Source organism: Phyllobates terribilis, unplaced genomic scaffold, assembly GCF_046119375.1.
Source record: "Phyllobates terribilis strain yellow unplaced genomic scaffold, ASM4611937v1 Scaffold_11__3_contigs__length_659146591, whole genome shotgun sequence".
Classification (NCBI taxonomy): domain Eukaryota; kingdom Metazoa; phylum Chordata; class Amphibia; order Anura; family Dendrobatidae; genus Phyllobates; species Phyllobates terribilis.
In genome coordinates this window covers 398,556,380-398,580,334 of record NW_027362771.1, presented here as the reverse complement: position 1 = coordinate 398,580,334, position 23,955 = coordinate 398,556,380, and the positions used below count along the sequence as shown (strand labels likewise).

General features: G+C 41.8%; 1 protein-coding gene across 1 annotated transcript in view; it reads left to right on the top strand.

The window, feature by feature from the left end:
• DMXL2 (Dmx like 2) overlaps window positions 1–23,955 on the top strand; it is a 152,504-nt gene that overhangs the window by 81,919 nt on the left and 46,630 nt on the right. The window contains exons 12-25 of the mRNA XM_073654720.1: window positions 1,961–2,080; window positions 3,474–3,716; window positions 3,899–5,575; window positions 6,967–7,077; window positions 7,539–7,708; window positions 8,399–8,496; window positions 10,229–10,394; window positions 10,498–10,762; window positions 12,113–13,176; window positions 15,379–15,570; window positions 16,014–16,090; window positions 18,719–18,849; window positions 20,612–20,860; window positions 21,400–21,581. Of these exons, the coding sequence (XP_073510821.1) occupies window positions 1,961–2,080; window positions 3,474–3,716; window positions 3,899–5,575; window positions 6,967–7,077; window positions 7,539–7,708; window positions 8,399–8,496; window positions 10,229–10,394; window positions 10,498–10,762; window positions 12,113–13,176; window positions 15,379–15,570; window positions 16,014–16,090; window positions 18,719–18,849; window positions 20,612–20,860; window positions 21,400–21,581 (4,745 nt within the window). The remainder of the gene's footprint in view (window positions 1–1,960; window positions 2,081–3,473; window positions 3,717–3,898; window positions 5,576–6,966; window positions 7,078–7,538; window positions 7,709–8,398; window positions 8,497–10,228; window positions 10,395–10,497; window positions 10,763–12,112; window positions 13,177–15,378; window positions 15,571–16,013; window positions 16,091–18,718; window positions 18,850–20,611; window positions 20,861–21,399; window positions 21,582–23,955) is intronic.

The following is a 23,955-nucleotide window of genomic DNA, read 5'->3' as shown; positions in this document are numbered from 1 at the left end:
AAATTAGGGGGGACCCCACGTCATTTTTTTGGGGGGGTCCCCCATTTTAATAGCTAGTAAAGGCTATGTATTCAGCTGGGGGCTGATATTAGTAGCCTGGGAAGCTCCGTGGGTATTACCCCCTTCCCAGGCTTCAAACATCTGCCCCAGCCGTCTGCTTAACCTCCGCTAGAGCCTAAAATTAAGGGGAACCCCACGCCAATTTTTTTAATAATAAATCCTTTATTTTAATACTAAATGACAAGTACAGTAACCAACACTATCACTGTACTTCATATATATGTGACTGACATGTTTCTATCTATCTAATCTATGTGTGAAGCTCTATTCTGTCTGTTATAAATTGTCGGGTACAGATGCTGAATTGCCGGCCGGCTTTTTTAAAGAGACAGTGCATGAAAACACTATTATTTTTTTTGATAAATCCTTTACGCTAAATGACAAGTACAGTAAGCAACACTTTCACTGTACTTCGTATATATGTGGCTGACATGTTTCTATCTATCTAATCTATGTGTGATGCCCTATTCTTTCGGTTCTAAATTGTCGGATACAGGTGTATGCCGCTGCTGAATTGCCGGCTTTTCATGTTTCACTGTTGGCACTGTTCCCATCGATTTGGGCAACCACTGTAATGCCACAACCACCATGGCTGTGGCATTACAGTGAGTGGCAGACAATCCCTGCATGATTGGTGCTTTAAATAGCGCCAGACATGCAGGACACGCTTTTGGTGCACGAACAGTTATCGAACATAACCTCGAACAGCCGAATTTTTTGCAAATCGTTCGGGTTCGTGGAACAACTCGAACACCGCCCAAAACAGCTCGAATTTGAGATTGGCGAACAGTTCTAGTCGAACACCGCTCATCTCTAGTGGTGAGTGAAAAGCGCCCTTCTGTGGCTGACCAAACAACTAGTGACAGTCCGGAGTGAAAACTGTCACTGATTCTGATGGCGGCCTTTCCTTTCTTATTTTTTTTACTCTGTTGGGTGCTCCAACCATTGCAGTTGTAATTTTTGCCTTGTAATAGTTTTTCGCTGAACATCAATATTGTTTTTTTATGTCGAATCTGTATCCATTCCACATACATTTCTGCAGATTTCTTGTTGGATTTGTTTTTTGAAGGGTCAAAATAGCATAATCTGCCTGTTTTAAAAAGAAGTAATGTAGACACATCTTTTTTTCTACATTAATCTTGATCTGTTTTTTTCCAAAAGACAATTAAACCCACCTTAGCAATCCCCACCTCCTTAAAAAAAAAAAAGTAGGCAAACTATTTCAGCGTACATGTTAAAAAAGTATATACTTGTCTTAGGCTATGTTCCCACATGTTGTGTTTTTTTATGTCAGAAATCTGCAGCAAAACTGATCTCTGGCAGGAAATCGGCTGTGTCAAAAACGCAGGTTTTGCTGCGTTTTTTGATGCTTTTTTTCATCGTTTTTTTTTCACTGTCCTGTCTCTATTTATGCATGTACATAAAGTTCTGTAAAAAAAAAATAAAAAAAAAAAACCCATTCTATTTTGCCATCAAAAACGCTGAAAAAATTTTCCTGTGTTTTTTTTCAGCATTTTTTTTACACCACCCATTACTTCCTATAGGTGAAAAAACGCTGATAGACGTGACATGCTCTATTTTCCAAAAACCCAACCAAGGCACAAAATACACAGCAAAAAAAACAAACAAGATGTGTGAAGAGAGAATTCTGTTTTTTCACAGACTTTGCTGGTACTGCAAAATACAGCTGAAAATATGCATAAAAATCTGCGGCAAAATATGCTGAAAAACCCAACGTGTGTGAACATAGCCTAACAATGCATCCATTTTTACACTAAACACATGTAGCTGTAACAGATTACAGATGTGTGATGTGAAAGATACCTTACATCATGTTAATTTCTTAATTTGTTAATAATGGTTAAAGTAGTTGATGACGTCTATGTTTCAATGTGTACAGGTTACCGACCACCTCCCTTTTCAGAAAAATTTTTCCTAGTTGTGATAGAAAAAGATGGCGAAAACCGTTCCATTCTAAATATGTGGCATCTCCATCTGAAGTCTGTACAAGCATGTGTTGGTAAGTGTCTTATTGAAAAGGATTCTGTTTTATATCAAAAACAAAGAAATCCTGATTGTCGGTGCATAACATCTACATGTATACTGCAGGAAGCATTGACGTCAGATTCACTTGGTTGTGGCTGAGCCTCCGTACTGAGTATGGCCTCACCTACGGATGCACCACTGTAACCATGCAAGCATTTACAGTGTAACTACACTTTAAAAAAAATCTTTTAACATGTCACAGAGTGGGATCCAGGTGCTGAGACCCTAACTGGTCACCAATGTGAAGGAGCACAGGGCTCAGCCTAACATTGCTCTCTCCTGACACTGAAGATAGTCCATTAACTTTATGTCCACCTGCAGTGTTGGAAGAGAGCAGCACTCTGCAAAGTGTTTCTCCTTTTTCGTTTAGTGTTTGGTGGTGCTCTCAGCACTCAGTTTCCCACCAATTAGAACTTCTATAACATATCAAAAGTTTTTTGAAAGTGCCACTACACATTAAAGAAAATCAGTCACCAGGTTTTCACTACCCCATCTAAGAGCAGCATAATGTAGAAACAGAGACACTGATTCTAGCGATGTGTCGCTTACTGGGCTTCTTGTATTCATTTTGATAAAATCCCTGTTTTTTTTCTTCTAACAGCTCTCTGAATGCTGAGCTCTGTATAACCCTGCCCACACCACTGATTGGCAGCTTTCTGCCCAGACACAGTATACTCAGAAAGCTGCCAATCAGTGGTGGGGGTGGGATTATACAGAGTTCATCAATATGGATGACTACCTTGCAGAAGGTCTACTAGTCCTCTAGTGATAATCTCCTGAGGATAAAACAGTGATTTTATCAAAACTACATGGAGCAGGGCGATAAATGACACATCGCTGGAATCAGTCGCGGTCTCTACATTATGCTGCCCTCAGATAAGGATGCTAAAACCTGGTAACAGATTTCCTTTAAGGGAGCCACGGCACTTACTGAAGGATATATGCAGCCTTTACATGTGTTGTCTAACCAAGGGCTTTTAAAGGGGTTGTCCGAAGTTCTTATGTGGTTAAAATTGCAAAGTTCTTGTGAAAACAAGCAACTTTGTAATTAACTTCTTACTAAAAATACTCTCCTTTCTCAAGAATGGAGAGATTTTTAATTGTATAGGTTCCCGACCTCCGTGTGGTCTGAGTGGCCAGTTACCCTGGTAAGATACAGCTTAGGAATGAGCCTGGCTTGGATCTGCAGAGTGAACCCACTGCTGGTCCGAACTGTCAATCTACAGGAGTGCACCACCCCCTGCCAAGCAGGGAGCCAGAGGCCAAAAGCAGTGCCATCCTCAAGAAAAGAAGTAGAGACGACCTTTTTAACAACTGCTATATTTTCCATTGGTTTAAGTATGACATTTTTTATTCTTGTCTTAAAGCAAAGCCTGCAGAGCCCGCGCCATCAGAGCCCGCGCAATCAGAAAACTTTCTTACGATTCCTGGGCAAGTTGCGGTTGAGTCTTCTCCGGAAACCTCTCCGGGCACAAGCCCAATGACCCGCTCTGCATCAATTGCTAATCTTCAGACAGCCAGTAAATTGATTCTCAGTTCCAAGCTGGTATATAGCCATCCATTGGATATCCCAGATGGAGTAGAAGTAATAAGAGCAACGCCTTCGGCAGGTGGGTCTGTGTGCTTGTGTGGGGGGGGATTCTTCCATGTTGATGCCAGTAACCACCACAATAGTGTGATCGGTGATATTGCTATATAACCACCGGCCAACTAATAGCTTTATGTATAACTCAATAAACTGAATTATATAAGCCAAGTATTTTCTCTAAGGTCTTATGCTTTCTCCTAACAGGCCATCTTAGTTCTTCATCCATTTACCCAGTGTGCCTTGCACCGTACCTAGTGGTTACTACATGCTCCGACAACAAAGTGCGATTCTGGAGATGTAGTGTGCAAACCATTCAAGAGCTTGATGGAGGTGAAGACCAGCATAGCTATGGCTGGAAGGAATGGTCCTTAATGAATGAAGGTCGCGATGAAAACAGCAGTTCGGTGAATGTGGCTGGAAAGCCGGTGGCGGTCAGTTGTTCTTACACGGGAAGACTTGCTGTAGCATATAAGCAGCCCATTCAGCACAACGGTTTTGTCTCCAAAGAATTTTCTATGCACGTATGTCTCTATGAATGTGAATCCACGGGTGGATCAGAATGGGCTTTAGAACAAACTATACATCTTGATGACTTGATAAGAGTCGGCACCATGCTTGACGCTCATGTAAGCGTAGATAGTAATTTATTTGTGTACTCGAAATCTGATGTGTTTCTAAACAGAGACAAGCATCTCATGCCCAACATTAAGCATTTGGTCCACTTGGATTGGGTCTCAAAAGAAGATGGTTCACATATACTGACTGTTGGAGTTGGATCCAATATTTTTATGTATGGACGATTGTCAGGGATTGTGACTGATCAGACCAATAGCAAGGATGGGATTGCTGTTATCACTTTACCACTAGGTGGTAGTATAAAACAGGGCATAAAGTCTAAATGGGTCCTGCTCAGATCCATTGATCTGGTGTCTTCAGTGGACGGTACGCCTTCATTACCAGTATCTTTGTCATGGGTCAGAGATGGCATCTTGGTAGTTGGGATGGATTGTGAAATGCAAGTTTATGCTCAGTGGAAACACAATGTGAAGATAGGTGATGCTGACTTCTCCGCCTCTGAAGGAAATACTGCAAAGTCAGAACAAAATGATATGATTTCTAAGAAAACCAGTGTGATTGACGGAGCGGCTATAGTCGATGATGTCTTTGGCAGTCCAACTGTTATTCAGGATGGGGGTCTTTTTGAGGCTGCCTTTGTGCTTTCTCCAACTCTTCCGCAATACCACCCAACTCAGCTGCTTGAACTTATGGACCTGGGAAAAGTTAGGCGGGCAAAAGCCATCCTTTCACATTTAGTTAAGTGCATTGCAGGGGAGGTTGCAATTGTAAAGGATTTAGATGCTGGCGATGACGCTGCTCCTAAACGCCACCTCTCAAGGACGATCAGTGTAAGTGGCAGCACAGCTAAGGACATGATTATCGCTGGAAAGGATGGGACTCGGGAATACACGGAGATCGACTCCATTCCTCCACTACCACTGTATGCACTGTTATCTGCTGATCAAGATGCAGCGTACTCTGCTCCTGAGGAACCAACCAAAAAATCACAATCCTCAAAACGTAGTTTTGATAAAAAATCAGATGACCAATATTCTGATTTATTTCAGGTACAAAATGTGACCACTGATGACTTTATAGGCTTTGAAATGGAAAAAAGAGAAAACAAATCAAAAGTTATTAACCTGTCACAGTACGGCCCCACTTACTTTGGCCGGGAGCACGCCAGTGTCCTTTCAAGCCATCTCATGCATTCCAGTTTACCAGGCCTGACCCGGTTAGAACAGATGTTTCTAGTGGCTCTGGCGGACACAGTGGCTACAACCAGCACCGAGCTCGGGGAAAGCCGAGATAACAGCTACACAGGTAATAAGGGGTGACAGCCTTAGAAATGATTGTAATACTAAAGTAGAGCAAAATGAGCACATTTGTCAAAATTTATTTTACTAAGAGACTGAAAATAATTTCTTAAAAATATTTGCTATTTTTGTTAAAATTGAAAATGCTACTTAAGCCATGTGAAACTGTTCACACCACAATTGGTATATATATTGAACTGACAAGCTTACAGGCTTGCATTGTAAAAGCTTCTTCCGGGTCACGTAAAGCGCAACGTGACCCGGAGAGTCTGAAGAGCGGTGCCGTCTCTGAGAAGTGGAGCAGGTGGGGCGGTACGTGAGTATATTAACACACTGGCACTACATTACATGCACAGATACACGTTTTTATAAAAAAAAACTTCACGTGAGTGCTTTAAAGGGGTTTTCCCATGAACAAAGTACATTTAAATCAATAGATCTTTGAATAATAATAATAAGTTCCACAATTGGATGTGATATAATAATGTTCCTGTGCTGAGATAATCTTATAAATGTGTCCCTGCTGTGTACTGTGTAATGGCTGTGTCTGACTGTGCAGGAACATGGTCTGATCATACCACAGCTCCTGGGCAGGGGAGGAAGCAAAAGAGTATACAGACATTACAGCAGGGGATCACAGCTGATTCATTCTGTGACGTAAAACATTTCCCTGACTGTTAAAAAAAACAAGCAGGGAAATGTTTTACCTCACAGAAATAACTTCCAATTGTAGAACTTATTTTTATCCCTAGAGCTATTGATTAAAATGTACTTTGTGGGACAAGCCCTTTTACTGTAGGCATTGCCCATGAGGAGATTCTATGACCTCTATATACTACATACACACAATAATAATAAAAAAATAATGATGATAGTTTCATATCTGGCATGTCCATGTCAAGCATATTCTAAAATTACTTTTTTGCCATAAATTGGCCCCATGGAAGCCTATAAGGTTCTGCTCACACTTCAGATTTGATAGTTTTTGTGCATGCACTGGTAATCTCCCCAGTATAACCCCAGGACATATCCAAAGGCCTACGCGCACCCTGTTCATGGCAACAGTTGGTCCTTATGGCATAATAAGTTTAGCATGCATGGGCATCTTTTTTTTTTTTACTGTTCAGAAGAGCGTGATCTGCTGCGCTTTCCTATAAAGATAAACACAGTAAAAAAAAATGTGCAGTAAGTAATTTCTCTGAACAGTCCATAAGAAAGTAAGTTATACTGGCAAATCTGCCATGAAAATGGCCTAATGTGGCCAGAGAGAGATGCTCAATCAGTCCCTGTGGTAGAACAGCTCTCATAGACTGTATAGGAGAACCCGGTATGGATCTCCATATGGTTTATTAGTTCACCACTGGAACATGGCGATAACAACACTCCTTGCATTTGTAGGAGGAGACAACCTTGACGAATGTGGCTTGAGGTACTTGTTGGCGATGAGGCTGCACACGTGTCTGCTAACGTCCCTTCCTCCATTGTACCGTCTTCAGCTGCTCCACCAAGGTAACGTGATTTTTATCTTTACACAAAAGGTACTTGCTTAGCCCAATTTCACAATTAGATTATTCCCCAAGTGTCGAGAGAAACTGGTAAATTATTATTTTTTGCCAATGTAAGTATACATCCAAAAAGGCTGGTCTGTTGGCATAGAACCATTCATTTCAATTGATCTCCAGGTACTCGAGGCTTGTTAGTATATAAAAACCATACGATTGTGGAAGAAAATGAAATTTTTCATTCGCTGTAAACTGAAGGTCCTGCCATTGTCCATGGCATCAGATATTATAATAACCTGTATAGGAAATAACTTTTTTTTAAAATCCTACAAACCCAAAGCTTTCATGCTATCCTGCAATTATTTCCCCTGTCATGACGGTGTCTTGTCTGCTTGCTTTATCAGTCTATTACATGTTGGCATGTTCATTGCTGATTTAATAATTAAATGTCTGTCACTTATTCTGCAGGGTTATCCACTTGTCATTTTGCATGGGCCTTTCACTCCGAGGCTGAAGAAGAATTAATCAACATGATCCCAGCGATTCAGAAGGGTGATCCACAGTGGTCTGAACTCAGAGCCATGGGAATTGGGTGGTGGGTGCGGAATATCAACACTCTCCGCAGATGCATAGAAAAGGTAATGCCTATTGAATAAAATACACTTTAATAAAAAATTGATTAAGAAGATGTATTAACTAATACTCTGCACTTCTATGGTTTCATAGTAAAACTTACTGCACATACACTATATGGACAGAGTATTCATGATGGGAGCACTCCCTGCCCCTCAGGCCAGCAATTGATGGCTGGTTGCTATATATCTGTATACACAGCAGTCTGTCAATCACTGTGAGGAGGGTAGGGGGAGATCTCTCCCTAGGAATACACTGGACTCGAGCTGTGTGTCCAGTATATTCGGTGTGCAAATTGAGAGGAAGAGCACTTGAACTCTAGTGCCACCTATTGGAAGTAGCAATCCTAAAAGTCAATATCAACCCTTTAACGAGCCTTGCAACATGACTTAGGATAAAAGCCAAACCAGAAACTCAATTTGCAGACACGTGTTTTGGGGTGTTGTCCCTCCTCAGCGCAAAGCATGAGATCTGATTTGACTGCATGAGAGGCTTCTGACTTGGGTCCAAGGGGTAACATTTCTCCTTGTGGAGAGTGACATGCCTGGCATTCCAGTGTAAGGAGGGCTTATAAGCCATGCAACTTCTACATCTTTTGTCAGCCTAGGAATGCCAAGTATTATTGTATGGGAATTATACGTTTTTTGATTATTTTGACATCTCATGTATTTGATTTGAATGTACCCGTTTCATAGGTTGCTAAAGCATCATTTCAGAGAAACAGTGATCCATTAGATGCTGCAATTTTCTACCTAGCAATGAAGAAGAAGGCTGTTCTCTGGGGTTTATTCAGGCAAGTAGTCTGCAATTAAATTGTATATAACAAAGTTAAAATTGAATTTCCACATAAGCCTCTTTATAGATTCTTTGTCTGTAGATGTTCCTGTATAAACAAAGAAACAGATGTAGCCCCTGATGCAGGTTTCCTCTCTGGGTGCTACACATAGTGTGGACACAACACTGCATAATCAGAGCTGGCTTTTGTGTAGCATGTTGGTAGCTGAATTTCTGTGTATCAGGGGCAGTGTGAATTTTAACACCCAGGCCTTTTGCTCTACTGGATCTAAGTTATTGCCTGCCTCCACTCTCCCCTTTAAAAATACATGAAAGTTCAGCTGAGAAAAATATACATGTTTGAGGGAGGCGGAAGAGATTGGCTATAAGCTGAATGATCGTTAGGCTCACTGCTATCTAATGTGTATGGTAGCCTCAAAGCTGGAGTCACGCATGTAGTGTTTTGGGCAGTTTTTAAAGAGGAAACACTAGTGTATTTAAAAAGCAAAGGCAAGAAAAACGTATCTAGTGTGCTTTGCACAAGAAACTGCTACAACATCTTCATATGTGATTACTTTCTTACCCAGATTGCAGTTTTTCCATCTCTTTTCTTGGAGTGCTGATTGTAGTATCCAATCAGAGAACCACTAAAGTACTGTTATTCAGGAGCAGAGAGGAGGGTCCAAGTAGTGTTTAGTACTGCCTGGGCACTTGTAACTGCGACACCAGATGGCTGTGTTGTTGTGCTGTTGCTTCTGATATGACAGCGCGCTTCTTCTGGCTGGGGAGTTGTGCTGCTGCTTCTGGCTGTGTTGTGCTGCTGCTTCTGATATTACAGCACGCTGCTTCTTGCTGTGTTGTTGTGCTGTTGCTTCTGATATTACAGCACGCTGCTTCTTGCTGTGTTGTTGTGCTGTTGCTTCTGATATGACAGCGCGCTTCTTCTGGCTGGGGAGTTGTGCTGCTGCTTCTGGCTGTGTTGTGCTGCTGCTTCTGATATTACAGCACGCTGCTTCTGGCTGTGTTGTTGTGCTGTTGCTTCTGATATTACAGCACGCTGCTTCTTGCTGTGTTGTTGTGCTGTTGCTTCTGATATGACATCGCGCTTCTTCTGGCTGGGGAGTTGTGCTGCTGCTTCTGGCTGTGTTGTTGTGCTGCTGCTTCTGATATTACAGCACGCTGCTTCTGGCTGTGTTGTTGTGCTGCAGATTCTGATATTACAGCACCCTGCTTCTTGCTGTGTTGTTGTGCTGTTGCTTCTGATATGACAGTGCGCTACTTCTGCGTGTGTTGGATCTTTGCTATCACCCTTCCTTATCTGTATTAGAGATACTAGGGAGGTTGTAAATGGCAGATCAATGTGTGGAGAGGGAACGAAACATCCCAGTCTTCAAGAAGGATGTCATTCAAAAGTACAACTCCTTTTGCAAAAAACAAGCCCTCGTACGTCTATGTAAAAAAAACAAAAAACAAACTATGGCTCTTGGAAGAATGGAGGAAAAAAATTAATGTGCAAAAATGAAATAGTCCTTGATTTTTAAAGGGTTAACCATCAGCAGTGTAAAAAAAAAATTCAGTGACGAAGGCGTCCATTGCCTTTAAACACTATAATGGTTAGTCAGATGCATTTATAAATTAGCAATATTTACAAGCATAAAACAAACACTTTTATTTCTTCCATGTCTTTAATAAACATTTTTTCATCCTTAGCAGCATAAACTCCAAGTTAAATTCTGAAACTTTTCTTGCAGGTCACAGCATGATGAGAAGATGACACAATTCTTTAGCCATAATTTTAAAGAGGATCGATGGAGAAAAGCCGCCTTAAAGAACGCATTCTCCCTGCTTGGCAAGCAGCGCTTTGAGCAGTCTGCAGCTTTCTTTTTATTAGCTGGTTCCCTAAAGGATGCCATTGAGGTATATGGGTACCATTGTTTTACCATTGTTGTAGATGTCTTTTTAATACAGATATTGCATTTGGGGAGTTGTATCCAGTGTAAAGTTTTATTTTTGCTTTTAGGTCTGTCTAGAAAAAATGGAAGATGTTCAGCTGGCGTTGGTTATTGCTAGGTTGTATGAGTCCGAAATTGACACCTCTTCTACATATGAGTCTCTCCTCTATGAAAGAGTACTGGGCTGTCAGAAAGATGGCTCAGGATTTAGCTGTTCGAAGCTACATCCCGACCCTTTCCTTCGGAGTATTGCCTACTGGATAATGAAAGACCACACTAAGGCACTGGATACGTTATTGGAGCAAACCCCCAAAGAAGATGATGAGATCCCTAGTAAGTATATTTCCCTTTTAGCAAGCATTTTGTACATTTATTAACATATATTTTTCAGCTAAATCGTTTTAAATTGTTATTGTCTACAAATATAAAATAAAGACCTTCTGTGAGTTCAGATGCACATAAAGGGGTTCTCCAGCCTTAGGGTACAAGTCCACATTAACTCTGTGACTACAGTCTTGTGAATCCTCACAGCACGCACACTGCTCACTGTGAGGATTCTCTGGCGCGGGGGGTCATGTGACTGCAGGTGTGTGATTTGCATACTTCCCACCATATTCTGACTAGACGTGTTTAGCTTCACTCAATACACTTGTCCACATCTAGGCGGCCTGTGACCACATCTATGCAAATCACATACTTGCGGTCATGCTCCTAGCACCGGCACCAGAGAATCCTCATAGCGTGCAGTGCACACGATGTGAGGATTCATAAGTCTGCAGTCATATAGTGACTGCAGACTTGTAGCTTCTAAGGCTGGACAACCCCTTTTAAAGGGAACCTGTCACCATGAAAATGCAGTCCAACCAATAGCCATCATGTTATAGAGCAGAGGAAACTGAGCAGTTTGCTATATAGTTTTAGGAGAAAATATTCAGTATAACCTGTTTTCATCATGTAACCCTCTGCTCTTTCTGGGATTTTTAGTCGAGTGGGTGGTCCCATCAGTGACTGACAGCTGGCTTTGTATAAGTGTGCATACATTCATAGCTGTCAGTCACTGATAGGGCTTCCTACTGGACCAAAAATCCCAGAAAGAACAGAGGGTTACATGATAAAAACAGATTATACTGAATATTTTTCCACAAAACTATATATCAATCTTCTCGGCTCCTTCTGCTCTATAACATTCTGCAGATAAGTCTGTGTTTTCATGGTGACAGGTTCACTTTAATGTAAGGTAGTGCAAGACAGCATCAAACCGCTTTCATATATTTCTTGTGTGTGTTTTATATTCGATTACATTGTGGGGGAAAAAAATACAAATATGATGTTTTGTTTTTTTTAATCTGGGTTTAGGGGCATGTTCACACATGGTGTTTTTTACTGGGTGGTTTTTACGCTTCATATTTTCGAGCGTAAAATACATTTTACAGTACCATCATAATCAGTGTTTTACAGTACCAGCATAATCGTAATCAGTGTTTTACAGTACCATCATAATCAGTGTTTTACAGTACCAGCATAATCAATGAGATTTCTACAATCTCAGGCACACGCTTGTTTTTTTCCACTTGTATTATTTTAATGCCTTCTTCATTTTTGTCAATAGAGCGCAATGTGTGAGCATACTCGAACTGTGCTCTAATATGGTTAATCACTGTAATATTTTTCTTTCTTTTTCAGTTCTAGTTAAATCATGCAATCCTGTGGTGTTCAGCTTTTATAACTACCTTCGTACTCACCCTCTTTTAATCCGTCGTCGTTTCGCTACTCCAGAGGCTGCTCTTGCTACAGGCGGTCTGAAAACCGACAAAAACTATGTGGATGAAATAAATCTTATTGAAAGGAAATTATTTTTTACCACTGCAAATGCTCACTTCAAAGTAGGATGTCCAGTTCTAGCTTTAGAAGTTTTGTCTAAGATTCCAAAGCTTAGTAAATCAATGATTAATGAAGATCTTCTAAGTGTGGGATCTGTTGGGATAGACACTTTTATTGGAAAAAGTCACTTGGAAGACGGGAGTGAGTCAGGATGGTTCGCCCCAGCAGCAGCATCGGTAAAGCAGCCACATCTTGAAGAGTCTGTAAACGATTTTGACTGGGGCTCTCCACTTATTAAGATTGAGGATGAGCCACTTCAGCTGGATTGGGGAGCGGATAAGGAGAGCGACAAAGAGGACGATGAGGGTTTGGTGTTAAAAGGATTAAATTTGGAGCCAATGGATCAAAGCCCAAAAGATGTCAGTTCTGAAACACCAACCATTGACAACTCCATACCAACCATGAATGAAGTTGACGTAATTGCAGAACAGCTTAAGTTTAGGGCTTGCTTGAAGATTCTTATGACAGAACTGAGGACGTTGGCTACAGGACATGAAGTAGATGGAGGAAAACTAAGGTTCCAGCTGTATAATTGGCTGGAAAAAGAGATAGCTGCAATGCACAAAATATTCAACCATGAAACTGATAGCAAAGACTTCACAATTGAGACTCCTCCGCCCGAAGATATGTTGGACTGTCATGAATTTCAAGATAAATCTGATATAGGATCCTATGAGCGACATCAAATTGAACGCCGGAGATTACAAGCTAAGCGGGAGCATTCTGAAAAGCGGAAATGGTGGTTACAAAAGAACCAGGCTCTTCTCCGAGTTTTCTTGAGCTACTGCAGTTTACATGGGGCGCAGGGAGGTGGCCTGGCCTCTGTAAGAATGGAGCTGAAGTTCTTATTACAAGAGTCTCAGCAGGTAGTGCCATGGTGCTTTGTGTGTGTTGCAATATTTGAGGAATCATTAAAGGGGTACTCTGGGGAGATAAAAAAAAATATTGTACTGTCCCTGCAATCATAAACTATAAAGATGAGCTGTCCAGTGCACTTCTATTATGTTTAGAACACTTGTAATTCAGTGTGACAGGAGTTGCTCCTCACTGCTCCCCCCCCCCTCCCGTCTGGGACATTACATCACACATCGGTGTACAGCTCCCCGCTGGGAGTAATAGCCAGTCCAAGAAGAAGGGGTGTTGCCTGCTCCTGGCTTTTAATAGCAGCAGCCAGCTCCTGATGGCTCCTTCACTGCAGCAGGAGATGAGGGGGTGTGGCCTGCCCCCCAACCAGCTTCTAGTAGTAGCCAGGCCCCTGATAATGTTTCCTTCACTGCAGGGCTACTAGCAGGGAGCAGGCCATGCCCCCTCACCTTGAACTGCAGACAGGCAGATATTATCAGGGGGCTGGTGTGACAGGAGTTGCTGTTCACTGCTCAACCCTCCCTCAGTCTTCTGATAATAGCTGTTTCTCTGCATAGAACAGGGGGTGTGGCCTCGCTCCCTCTTCTCAGGCTGGCTGTTATTCACAGGGAGGTGCATCACACTGCTGTGTGACGTAATGTCCCAGATGAGAGGGGGGAGCAGTGAGGAGCAGCTGCTGTCACACTGAATCACAAGTATTCTAAAGCTAATAGGCACTGGGCATCTCATCTTTATGGTTTGAGGGCAGGGACAATACACAAATTTGTATCTCTCTGGAGTACCCCGGTAACTGCACAATTGCAAGATCAAAACATTTTCATTCAGTCAGATCCAATCAGATTATTTTCCAATAAATTTGAAAATGTTTGTCATTATGACACAATATTTTCCAATACACTCAGATGAACTTGTACAGAATATGGAGGAGGTTCAGTACAGCAGACAGCCACTGTGCAAAATTCTTTTCCCTCCCTTTTGCTTCATGTTTCAGACTTTTTACCTCTCTTTTACTGTATCTATTTACCTTTCTTTTCCTTTCCCCTTTTCCATTCTCTTTTCTTTCTTGTTCTTTCTCTCTTGTGATGTCCTTTTCTTTGCCTTACACCTTGTCATTCCCTTTCTTTCTCCTTTTCTCTCCCTTTCCATTTCTCGTTTACTTTTTTCCTCGTTTTTTTTTTTTATTATTCTTTTTCATTCTTTTTACCTTCCTCTTTTTTTTCTCTTTTGTTTTGGTTTTACCTCTTTTATTCTTTACCTTTTTCTCTTTTCCTTTTTCCATTTTTTTCTTTTTCCTCTGTTCTTTTTCCTACTTGCTCTCGCTCGCTTTCACTCTCTACCTTTCTCTATATTTTTCTTTTTTCCTCTCTTTTTTTCTTCCTTTTAGCCCAGCTGTAATCCTTCCTGCTAAGTGAGCACGCACTGATGCAATAAGTATTCTGCTCCATGTTCTTCTTGTGCCACCTAGTTCTTCAAATGCACCACTGCCATTCCCGCCCAGCTTTCTTCACTCGCTAGCACGTCTTGCCGCCCACATCACAATCCAGTCTCCTAGAAATCCTGCACATGCTTGGCTAGACACAGTGGGGAGCAGTTAAACTGGAATACGTATATTCATTAGGCAGGGCAGAGCGCAGGTGAGGAGTGGGCATGTTTACAGGATGATGGACATGCGCTGTTCATGCCTTTTGCAGGTAAATTGCAATGACACCTGGGTGATTAAACATATAAAACATATATCACTGTTCTCACATAGATTAGAATATGATTATTATCCTTTGGGTCCCTAATGTGATGTCAAATTCCCTTTAAGCCACTGTTCAGACTCTGAGTTTTTTCGTCAGGTTTTTGTCACTTTTGTAGGGTTAGTGTCAATATGGGTAAAATAGAAATGATTAACGATCTGTCTTGGATTCTGTAAAAAAAAACAAAAGCAGGGAAACCCATATGAACAGAGCCTAAATGTCAGTAAGCAATTATCATACTCCAATTATTTCATCAATAATTGCACGTGCAAATACTCAACACCTGAACAATAAAACTAGGCGATGATGATGCTGCACATCGGAGGGGGACTTCCACCAGATACGTATAACCGTTGTTAAAACGCTTAGTTTCATGAGAACAAGCTTTCTCAATACAGACATATATTCACAATAAGATGTTCGCACATGGATTGCTCAGTAATTTTCTTCTTGTACCCTTAGGAAACAACAGTGAAGCAGCTTCAGTCTCCGCTTCCTCTACCTACAACACTTCCGTTACTATCAGCGAGCATTGCTGTGACCAAGACCGTGATTGCTAATCCTGTGCTTTACCTAAATAATCATATTCATGACATTCTCTATACCATTGTACAGATGAAGAATCCTCCACACCCAGACAACCAGGATCCAAAGGTAAAGAAAGCCCGCAAATAACTTCACAGTCAGACTTTGTCCAATAAATGCCGTCGGTGTTAACGATGTAAGGAAATGCCCTATTGATAAGGCTCGTCCTTCAGTGTTATTATACCACTCCCCAGTGCTTTTGTTCCCCACCCCCGCAGCGTTATTGTCCCACCTCCGCAGCGTTATTGTCCCTGCTCACTGTTATCACCCTCCCTCCACCCCATAGCGTTATTGTCTCCCTTATCGTACTCCCCTCCCTAGCCCCCCAACCCGGGTTTTACTTGCGTCCCACCACCCCCACTCCAGCATTATTGTCCCTTCACTCCAGCATTATTGTCCCTTCACTCCAGCATTATTGTTTTATGGCAAACATATTCACTGTAACAGTCATGTCAGGAGAGTTGATATAAGGTACCACTCTCTATAGCTTTCTCTGCATTTTTCCCCATTAGGTTTACACACTTCATCTGTTGGCGGCTTCACTGTCTGCATCGATATACCAAGCGCTTTGTGACAGTCACAGCTACAGGTAAATTAAGATCTCCCATGTTTTATAGTTTTCATTAGAATGAACTGTAAAGTATGCGCATTAAGTTTTTAATTTTGTTATTAGTGGAAGTTAAACCATCTGGAAGCAAAATCTTGATTTGTATTTATTTTCTTTAAAGAATATTATAAAAAAAAAGCACACAGGCTTTTTATTCTCCCTAGATGCCCATGTGCGCTATTATATTGTCCTACTGCGGTGCCAAAATGGAAAGAAGCTTATTGTATTTGTTAAAGTGAACTCAGTGGGAATTTTGCCTTTTTCTGCTCCATATGTAGCAAGCTCTTATAATATGAATCCAATAGATTAACCCTGCTTATACGCCGGACTTATCCTTGAGATCTTACAGGATGAACCTATGTTAAAGGGAATTGGTCAGTAGGATTTCAGGCCCCAAACAATTTATATGCACATGTAGCTCTTTCAAAGACAAGTCCAGCAATACCTTTACATGGCCAGTCTGTTCCTCCATTACTGAGATATGAGTGTTTGAATTGATATGCAAATGAGACTGTAGATCTATTGTAGATATGAAGCCTCTGTCACTCCAGCTCTATTCCTTGCTCAGTGTTACCTCATCCGCCTTGACTGACTGCTCCTTTGCCTTAGGTAACACAGCATAGATACTGTCAGTCAAGTAGGAAGAGGCTGTGCTGGACTGGGAATAGAGCTGGAGTGACAGAGGCTTCAGATCTACAGCCTTATTTGCATATCAATTCAAAGGCTGATTTCTCGATGACTGAGGAAAAGACTGGCCATGTAAAGGTATTGCTGGAATTGTCCTTGAAAGAGCTACATGAACATATAAATGAACATATAAATAGTTTGGGGGGTGAAATCCTGCTGACAAATTCCCTTTAAGAGCTCTCTTTTGGTCCTTTTGTGCACAGGGACGCAGTACAGAATGGAAATGTATAGACAAGTTCCCAATGGCATGCTTTTGCTTATGTTCAGGTTACACCTTTGGTACATGTACCAATAAAATAAGTGTGAACAGTCACTTATATGTATGAAGACAATTGGTTTCGGCAATAACCTTGGTTTCACTTGTTTGAAAATGAGATCATGTGAAAATATTATGTTTTTAGATCCAGCTGTATCTACAAGTGAAGATCCTAAAAACCTGCACTATGTGGGAGCCTAATCTTGTGCGCCTCTGGTGTCGAGTATAAATAACAAAATCCCATGTCATCAGCCTAATATTTTTTTTTTATTTTTACACTGTACTGCTGAGCTGAAAAAGAAGCAACCATCTGTGCATTAGTGCTGTGTTCCCGTACTGCTCACATAAATGACGGTTCTCGCCATTCTTTGTGCTTCATTAGCTGATTGAGAAGTGGCCGCATCTTCTATCTGACATCCTTTAGTAGGATTGCAAGAACAGTCAATGGAGCTCACATCTAGTAGCTTCAGATACAAAGCGCACAAGGCAAAAGGACAGTACTCTCAGGTCTGTGAAGGGTTGACCTTGATTAAAGGCTTTTCAGCTCAGGCTTTCATCTTTTGTGTGTGCATTTCTGCAAAGTTGTTTAAAGGGTTATCTAACAAGCTCATATTTTATGCATGACGCAAGTGCTCCCAAAAAATGGAGATGAAACATGGATCAAAAATAAAACAATGTGAGTGATCCATTAGTATACCTATTAGAGCAGCCATATCTGCTCCAGAGATGTTGGTACAATATATGTGATTTGAGGTAGGCACAGGTACGAAATTGTTGGGTGCGTAAGAGGTGGATTTATTGCAGTCCATCCATAAATCTTCACCCAAAGCAGAAAAAAACAGCCTTTCTCTGGCAAAAAACAGTATGACATAAAATAAACAGTCTCACAGATGTACAAGCTCACAAAGGTCTCCACATAAATCTGCACAGGATCACAGGTCTTTCCACCCTCACTCACAGACCCTGAATGAGGCAGCTGCCTTAAATAGGCCACCCCAAGGCCTAGAACTGGAGGTATGGGATCGGCCAGTCCCACCCAGCTCTTATTTAATATAATTAGCAATACCAGTAGGCTAGGGTAAATCTTAGTTCTACAGAGTCTGGTTAGGTACACCTGGCCTAGCTTTGCATATAACCAGGCTACATGTTCATCGAACTCAGTCTGCTGGAGAAGCTGAGCAGATTGGATTTGTGTTGGAGCTAAAGAGAGACAGACTAGAATCTCTTGATGAGACTGCACAGGCCGTATGCACCAATCTGGAAGTATCAGTGGTTGCTATGGACGATAGCAGTTTTGTTTGACCGAACTGGGACTAGCTCAGCGTGGTCTGAAGTAGCCAGGGTTTGTATTGTTTAGTTAGCACCTGGACAATGCTAGGGGTTTATGTTTATGCTTTTGTTTTGGTACTGTGCAACCTGTGAAAAATAAACGTCACATTGTTTTGATACAAGAATCTAGTACCTGTGTGAACGGTACCTAATGCCTACCTGAGAGTAGTGTATCAAGAGTGCACTGTGATGCAAGAATAAAAAAAAGTACCCCCTTGATTTAAAAGAAAAATAGCAGTCGGTAATGATCTGCTTTGTCAGATCTAAAAATCTGCATGAGAAGCGGGGGGCTTCTTGTTATTTATGTGTTCTGTTCTTTTCTCATTCATTTTCTGCAGCAGTCAAACAGATGCAAATCAGTTCACAGGAATGGTTTACCAAGGCCTCCTCCTAAGTGAGCGTAGGAGACTTCGAACAGAAAGCATTGAAGAACACGCTACTCCAAATACACCCCCTGCCTTGTGGCCAGGTAAGAACATTAATTACTGCATTCATCTGTTAACTATAGGAAACCTCACTTCCAGCTAGTGACTGGCCCATTGGACTGCAGCATTTAGATCTTTTATGCTCTTAAGTAGCTGAAGTATTAATGATTCCAATAAAGAATAAGTCTTCATGGAAAATGGGCCTCTGGCTGTCCAGGCGATCATATTTTAGGGTTTCAGGTGGTCATTTTCTAAACATGTTTGTCAGTGAAGGTTTTTGTTTAGGGCAGTAAAGCTATAAGTTATGCTGTTTGGCCTGTTGTTTTGTGTCGAGGAGATGCAGATCTTTTATTTGGTACAAGTGGCTATCCAACTACAGCACCTGACAACAAAAGAATCCAACATGGCAATATAAGATTTGCCAAGAAACTGTCTTTAGTCGGCCGTCTTCAAACTTATTCATGCCGATATGGCAAAATGGTTCAAATCAGTGATTTTTGGCTCTCTAAAAGCTGTTGTATAGCCAGCCTTAGTTAACCGACTACAGCAGGACATTGGCTCCTGCTTTCCCTCTAATAGGAAATATACAAATGTTACCCTGGCCTTTAGCTAAGCTGTACCCCTCAGTCACCTACCATCAATTCTATGTCACTAAAGCTATGAATATATTGGCTTTCGTCTGGTAAATGTACAAAACGTCAGCTAGTCCTTAAGGGGTTAAAGGAATTGCTTTGAGATTTCCCTTTTAATTTTGGCCTCCAATTCTTTTAGAATAAGCGGGCATTGCTATGTATATATACACCCTGGTGAATAGATTTGTAAATGAGCATCTCCCTGTCTCACTGAGCCTGCAGTTTATGATGGCGTACCCCTACATTGCTGCAGCCATGTCACAGACAGGTGGGCACCTCTGTAAACACTAGTGACCGGATTTGTGCTTCGTCTATTATTTGTTTGTATAGTGTAAATCAGCGCTAGTCATCATACTGGGGGATACTTGCTGCACCGGGTCAATTAAAGCACACCAGCCACGTTTTTCAGTTTTCACACTTCAGCAGTTTATTGCACTTCATAACTGCTTATCACACAGTCCATCTTAGTGGCTCACCGGCATATTAAACACATAACATTCGGGAGCCTTTCCAGCGACAGTCACGTCCACTTGGCTCCAGTTACAGCCCTCAGCTAGGCAACAACATAAATGTCCATATAATGCAGTGTTTTTACCTTTGGTGGGTTTTAGCTGCTTCAGGTTTATTCTGCCACCACTGTGGCTTTACGGCTTCCCAGATGGGGGTCTCCAGCCCTCGTACCATCCAAGGCTACTGGTATGCTTACACAGCCAACATCCAGCCTCTGCCTTTCAGGCTCTTGCCTTCCAAGCCTCTGGCCCTCCAAGGCTACTGGGATCGCTTACACAGCTAAGGATCCAGCCTCTGCCTTTCAGGCTTCACCAGGCTTCAATAGGCCTCACACTCTAGCTGTGTCCCACACAGGAACAGGCCTCACGCCTTACACACACACCCCCCTGTGTCAAGACTACCAGGGTTTATGTATCCTGTAGTACACACCCACAGGACCTGTGCTGATGTCACAGTCATGTGATCAGACATTCTGTGTGCACAGGACCTGCACTCTGTCACAGTCATGTGACCAGTCACCTGAGGGGGAAGGTACATGGTCGGCCAAAACACATCCTGGACCATTACCGTAATGCCAAGCAAGCCGCTGCATTACAATACATATATAATCCGGGTTTGTTTTTTTTTTGTTTCGTTTTTTTCATTTTGTTTTTCACTTTTTCAGGGGTTAGCTCTCTAATAAACCTACTAAACACGGCCCAGGATGAGGACCAGCCTAAGCTGAATGTGTTGCTGTGTGAAGCGGTTGTAGCGGTCTATGTGAGCCTGCTGATCCACGCCCTCGCTACTGACTCTAGCTCCGAACTGTTTCGTCTCGCTGCTCATCCTCTGAACAACCGGATGTGGGCAGCGGTTTTTGGAGGTGGCGTTAAACTTGTGGTGAAACCAAGAAAACCACCAGAGAGTATTCCAGGTACTGTCTCCACTGTTTTTCCCCATACAGTACTGATAAGTTTTAGTTAACACAATTATACGAAATGACTCTCCTATGTGTTACTTAACCATGGAGTAGAAGATTTGTTGATCTGTCCAAAACTGGTGTATCTCATCCAGGGGGAACCAAGAGCTCTGATGTGCAGATACCCCAATGTGCTCTATTGCCAAATGAGGAGCAACTTGCTGCAGAAAGTGCTTTACTTAACACTAAAAACATTGCTTCTGTTATTGATAACGGGCAGGAGTTACAAGTGTGTGGTGAGAAACCAGTGTGATAATTGCCGTGCTTGCAATTCCTTCTACGACTGCCACGTGAAAGCACCTTGTAGTTACTGCATGTAACAATAGACCAAATGACCCGTCTGTGTTAGATTCTCACTGCTCCTATCTATATCTCTGTACATCACTATTGCAAGTCTTTAACTGGTTGCCTTATTCTGCATGCTCTGTAGTAAGAAATACAGGGATGCCATATACTGCACCTTAGTAGAGGTTTAAGATCTTCTTTTCTTCCAGCGATTCCAGCCCTGTCCGAAGAAATAGACAAGCATCGCAGACGCTTCAATATGAGAATGCTGGTGCCCGGTAGACCAGTGAAGGACGTTGCTACCCCACCGCCAGTTCCTGCCGAGAGGCCAACCTACAAAGAGAAGTTCATTCCCCCAGAGCTAAGCATGTGGGACTATTTTGTGGCCAAGGTACGTTGATTTGTTAATCTATTATTTACTCTTTTGTTCTTCAAAATAACCACTTTACAGTACACTCTCCATTACGTTATGTTCAAAGCCTAGCTTTGTCGCATATATGACATGGTTACATAGATATATAGGTTGAAAAAAGACATAAGTCCATCTAGTTCAACCTTTCTCCACCAGTTATACATTCTTTTGCTAGATAATTTATAACCCACAATGCCATTTGTTGTGAGAAAAGCATCGAGACCTTTTTTTGAAAGCTGTTATAGTGTCGGCCATCACTACCTCTTGTGGTCGGGCATTCCACAGCCCGAATGCTCTGACTGTACAGATCTCTTTCCTATTGAAGGAAATAAATCATGTGCTAGTCCTTTGTACTGACCACACATATATTTATACATATAAATGAGATCACCTCTGAGAGCTTTTTTCTAAGCTAAACAAGCTCAACTTTCCCATCCTCTCGTCATATGAGAGCCCTTCCATCCCATGTAATAATCTAGTTGCCCGCCTTTGAACTGACTCTAATTTCTGGATATCCTTTTTAAAATGTGGAGCCCAAAACTGGATCCTGTATTCAAGATGTGGCCTTAGGTTATGTGCCCACGATGCAGAAATGCTCCGGATTTTTTCCTGAGCGTTTCTGCATCTCCCTGGCAGAAAAAACGCATGCGGATTGTACATGCGGATTGTACATGCGTTATTCCTGCCAGGGACATGAGGATGTGAAGCGTTCTTCACATGCATTTCCGCATGCGGGTTGTCAAGCGCTTTCCAAGCGATTTTAGCATCACTTGGAAAGTGCTTGTCAGCTTGGTCACACTGTATAAATCCATGCAAACGGCATGGATTTATAAAGTGTGACTGAAAGAATGGTAAAAAAAATATATATATATACTTACCTTCTTATGGCCCCCGGAGTCCTTGTCTCTGCTTGCCGGCAGCTCACGGTAGATTTAAGGACCTGCCGACATCAACGGTCGCGTGACCCATCACATAACTAAATGACATCAGCGCAGGTCCTTGAGTCCACCACGATCTGCCGGCAAGCGGAGACAAGGACTCCGGGGGCCATCAGAAGGTAAGTATAATATTTATTTTTTGTTTTATTCTTTTTTTTACAAGTTCTATGGTACCAGAGTCTGGAGGAGAGTCTCCTCCTCTCCACACCTGGGTACCATCCGCAGATTGAAACGCTTGGATTCCGCATGTACAGATGCAGTGATGTGTAATCCATGCGCTCCAATGCAAGTCAATGGCGGCGAAAACGTAGCGCTTCCGCAAAATAATTGGTAGTGCTGCGCATTTTTGCGCAATGATAATCCGCAGCGGAAATTTCTGCAGCATGTGCACAGCACATGCGGATTATCATTGGGGAACATGGGAGACCTTCTTCCAAGCGTTTTTTAAGCCTCTCTGCAGCGGAATTGCTGCTGCGGAAACGCTTAAAAACCGCATCGTGGGCACACAGCCTTACTAGTAATAATACATTGGGAGCACAGGATTTTATCTCTTTAAGTATGCAAATAGCCTCTTCAGTGAGGAAGAGGACTTGATCTCTACTGCCATGTATTGGATATACCAATCCTAAAAGTCAATATTGACTATTTAACAAGACTTGCCACATAACTTAGGATAAAAAGTCAAACCAGAAACTCCATTTGCAGACACGTGTTTCGGGGTGTTTTACCCTCTTGAGTGCAAAGCAGGATATTTGATTTGGGTAGGTGAGAGGACTCTGACTGGTATAAGGGGGAATGTTTCTACTTGTGGAGAGTGCCAAGCCAATATAGGGAGATTTATAAATGGTGCTAGAGATCAAGTACTCTTCCTCTCTGAGGGGGGCTATTTGCATATTTAAATTCACAGAGAAGCTTTGAATGGCCTATAAGTCTCCTTAAGCCAGCTTGGCACTCTCCACAAGGGGAAACGTTTTCCCTTATACCTCTCTTATCATACACCCTGACAGTTTATCATTTTTATTATTTTTTAGCATGCGTCATCGTAGTTGACTATGCTATTCAAATGTACTGTACATAGGAAAAAATATATACTGGGCGGTATAAATTATTACACCACCCAAAGCCCAAAAAATCTTCTGTATTAATACAACCCCATTTCCAAAAAAGTTGGGATGCTGTGTAAAATGTAAAGAAAACATGAATGCAATGATTTTGAAATCTCTTATAGCCATATTATATTCACAATAGAACATAGAACACAGATCGGAAAATGAACATTAGATATTTTTCTATTTCTTTTGGGAAAAAATGATGGAAATTGATGGTAGCAACACATTAAAAATGCTGGGACCATGTCTACCATTATGTAGCCTCTACTCTTCTTTTTACAACAGTTTGTAAACATCTAGGAAGTG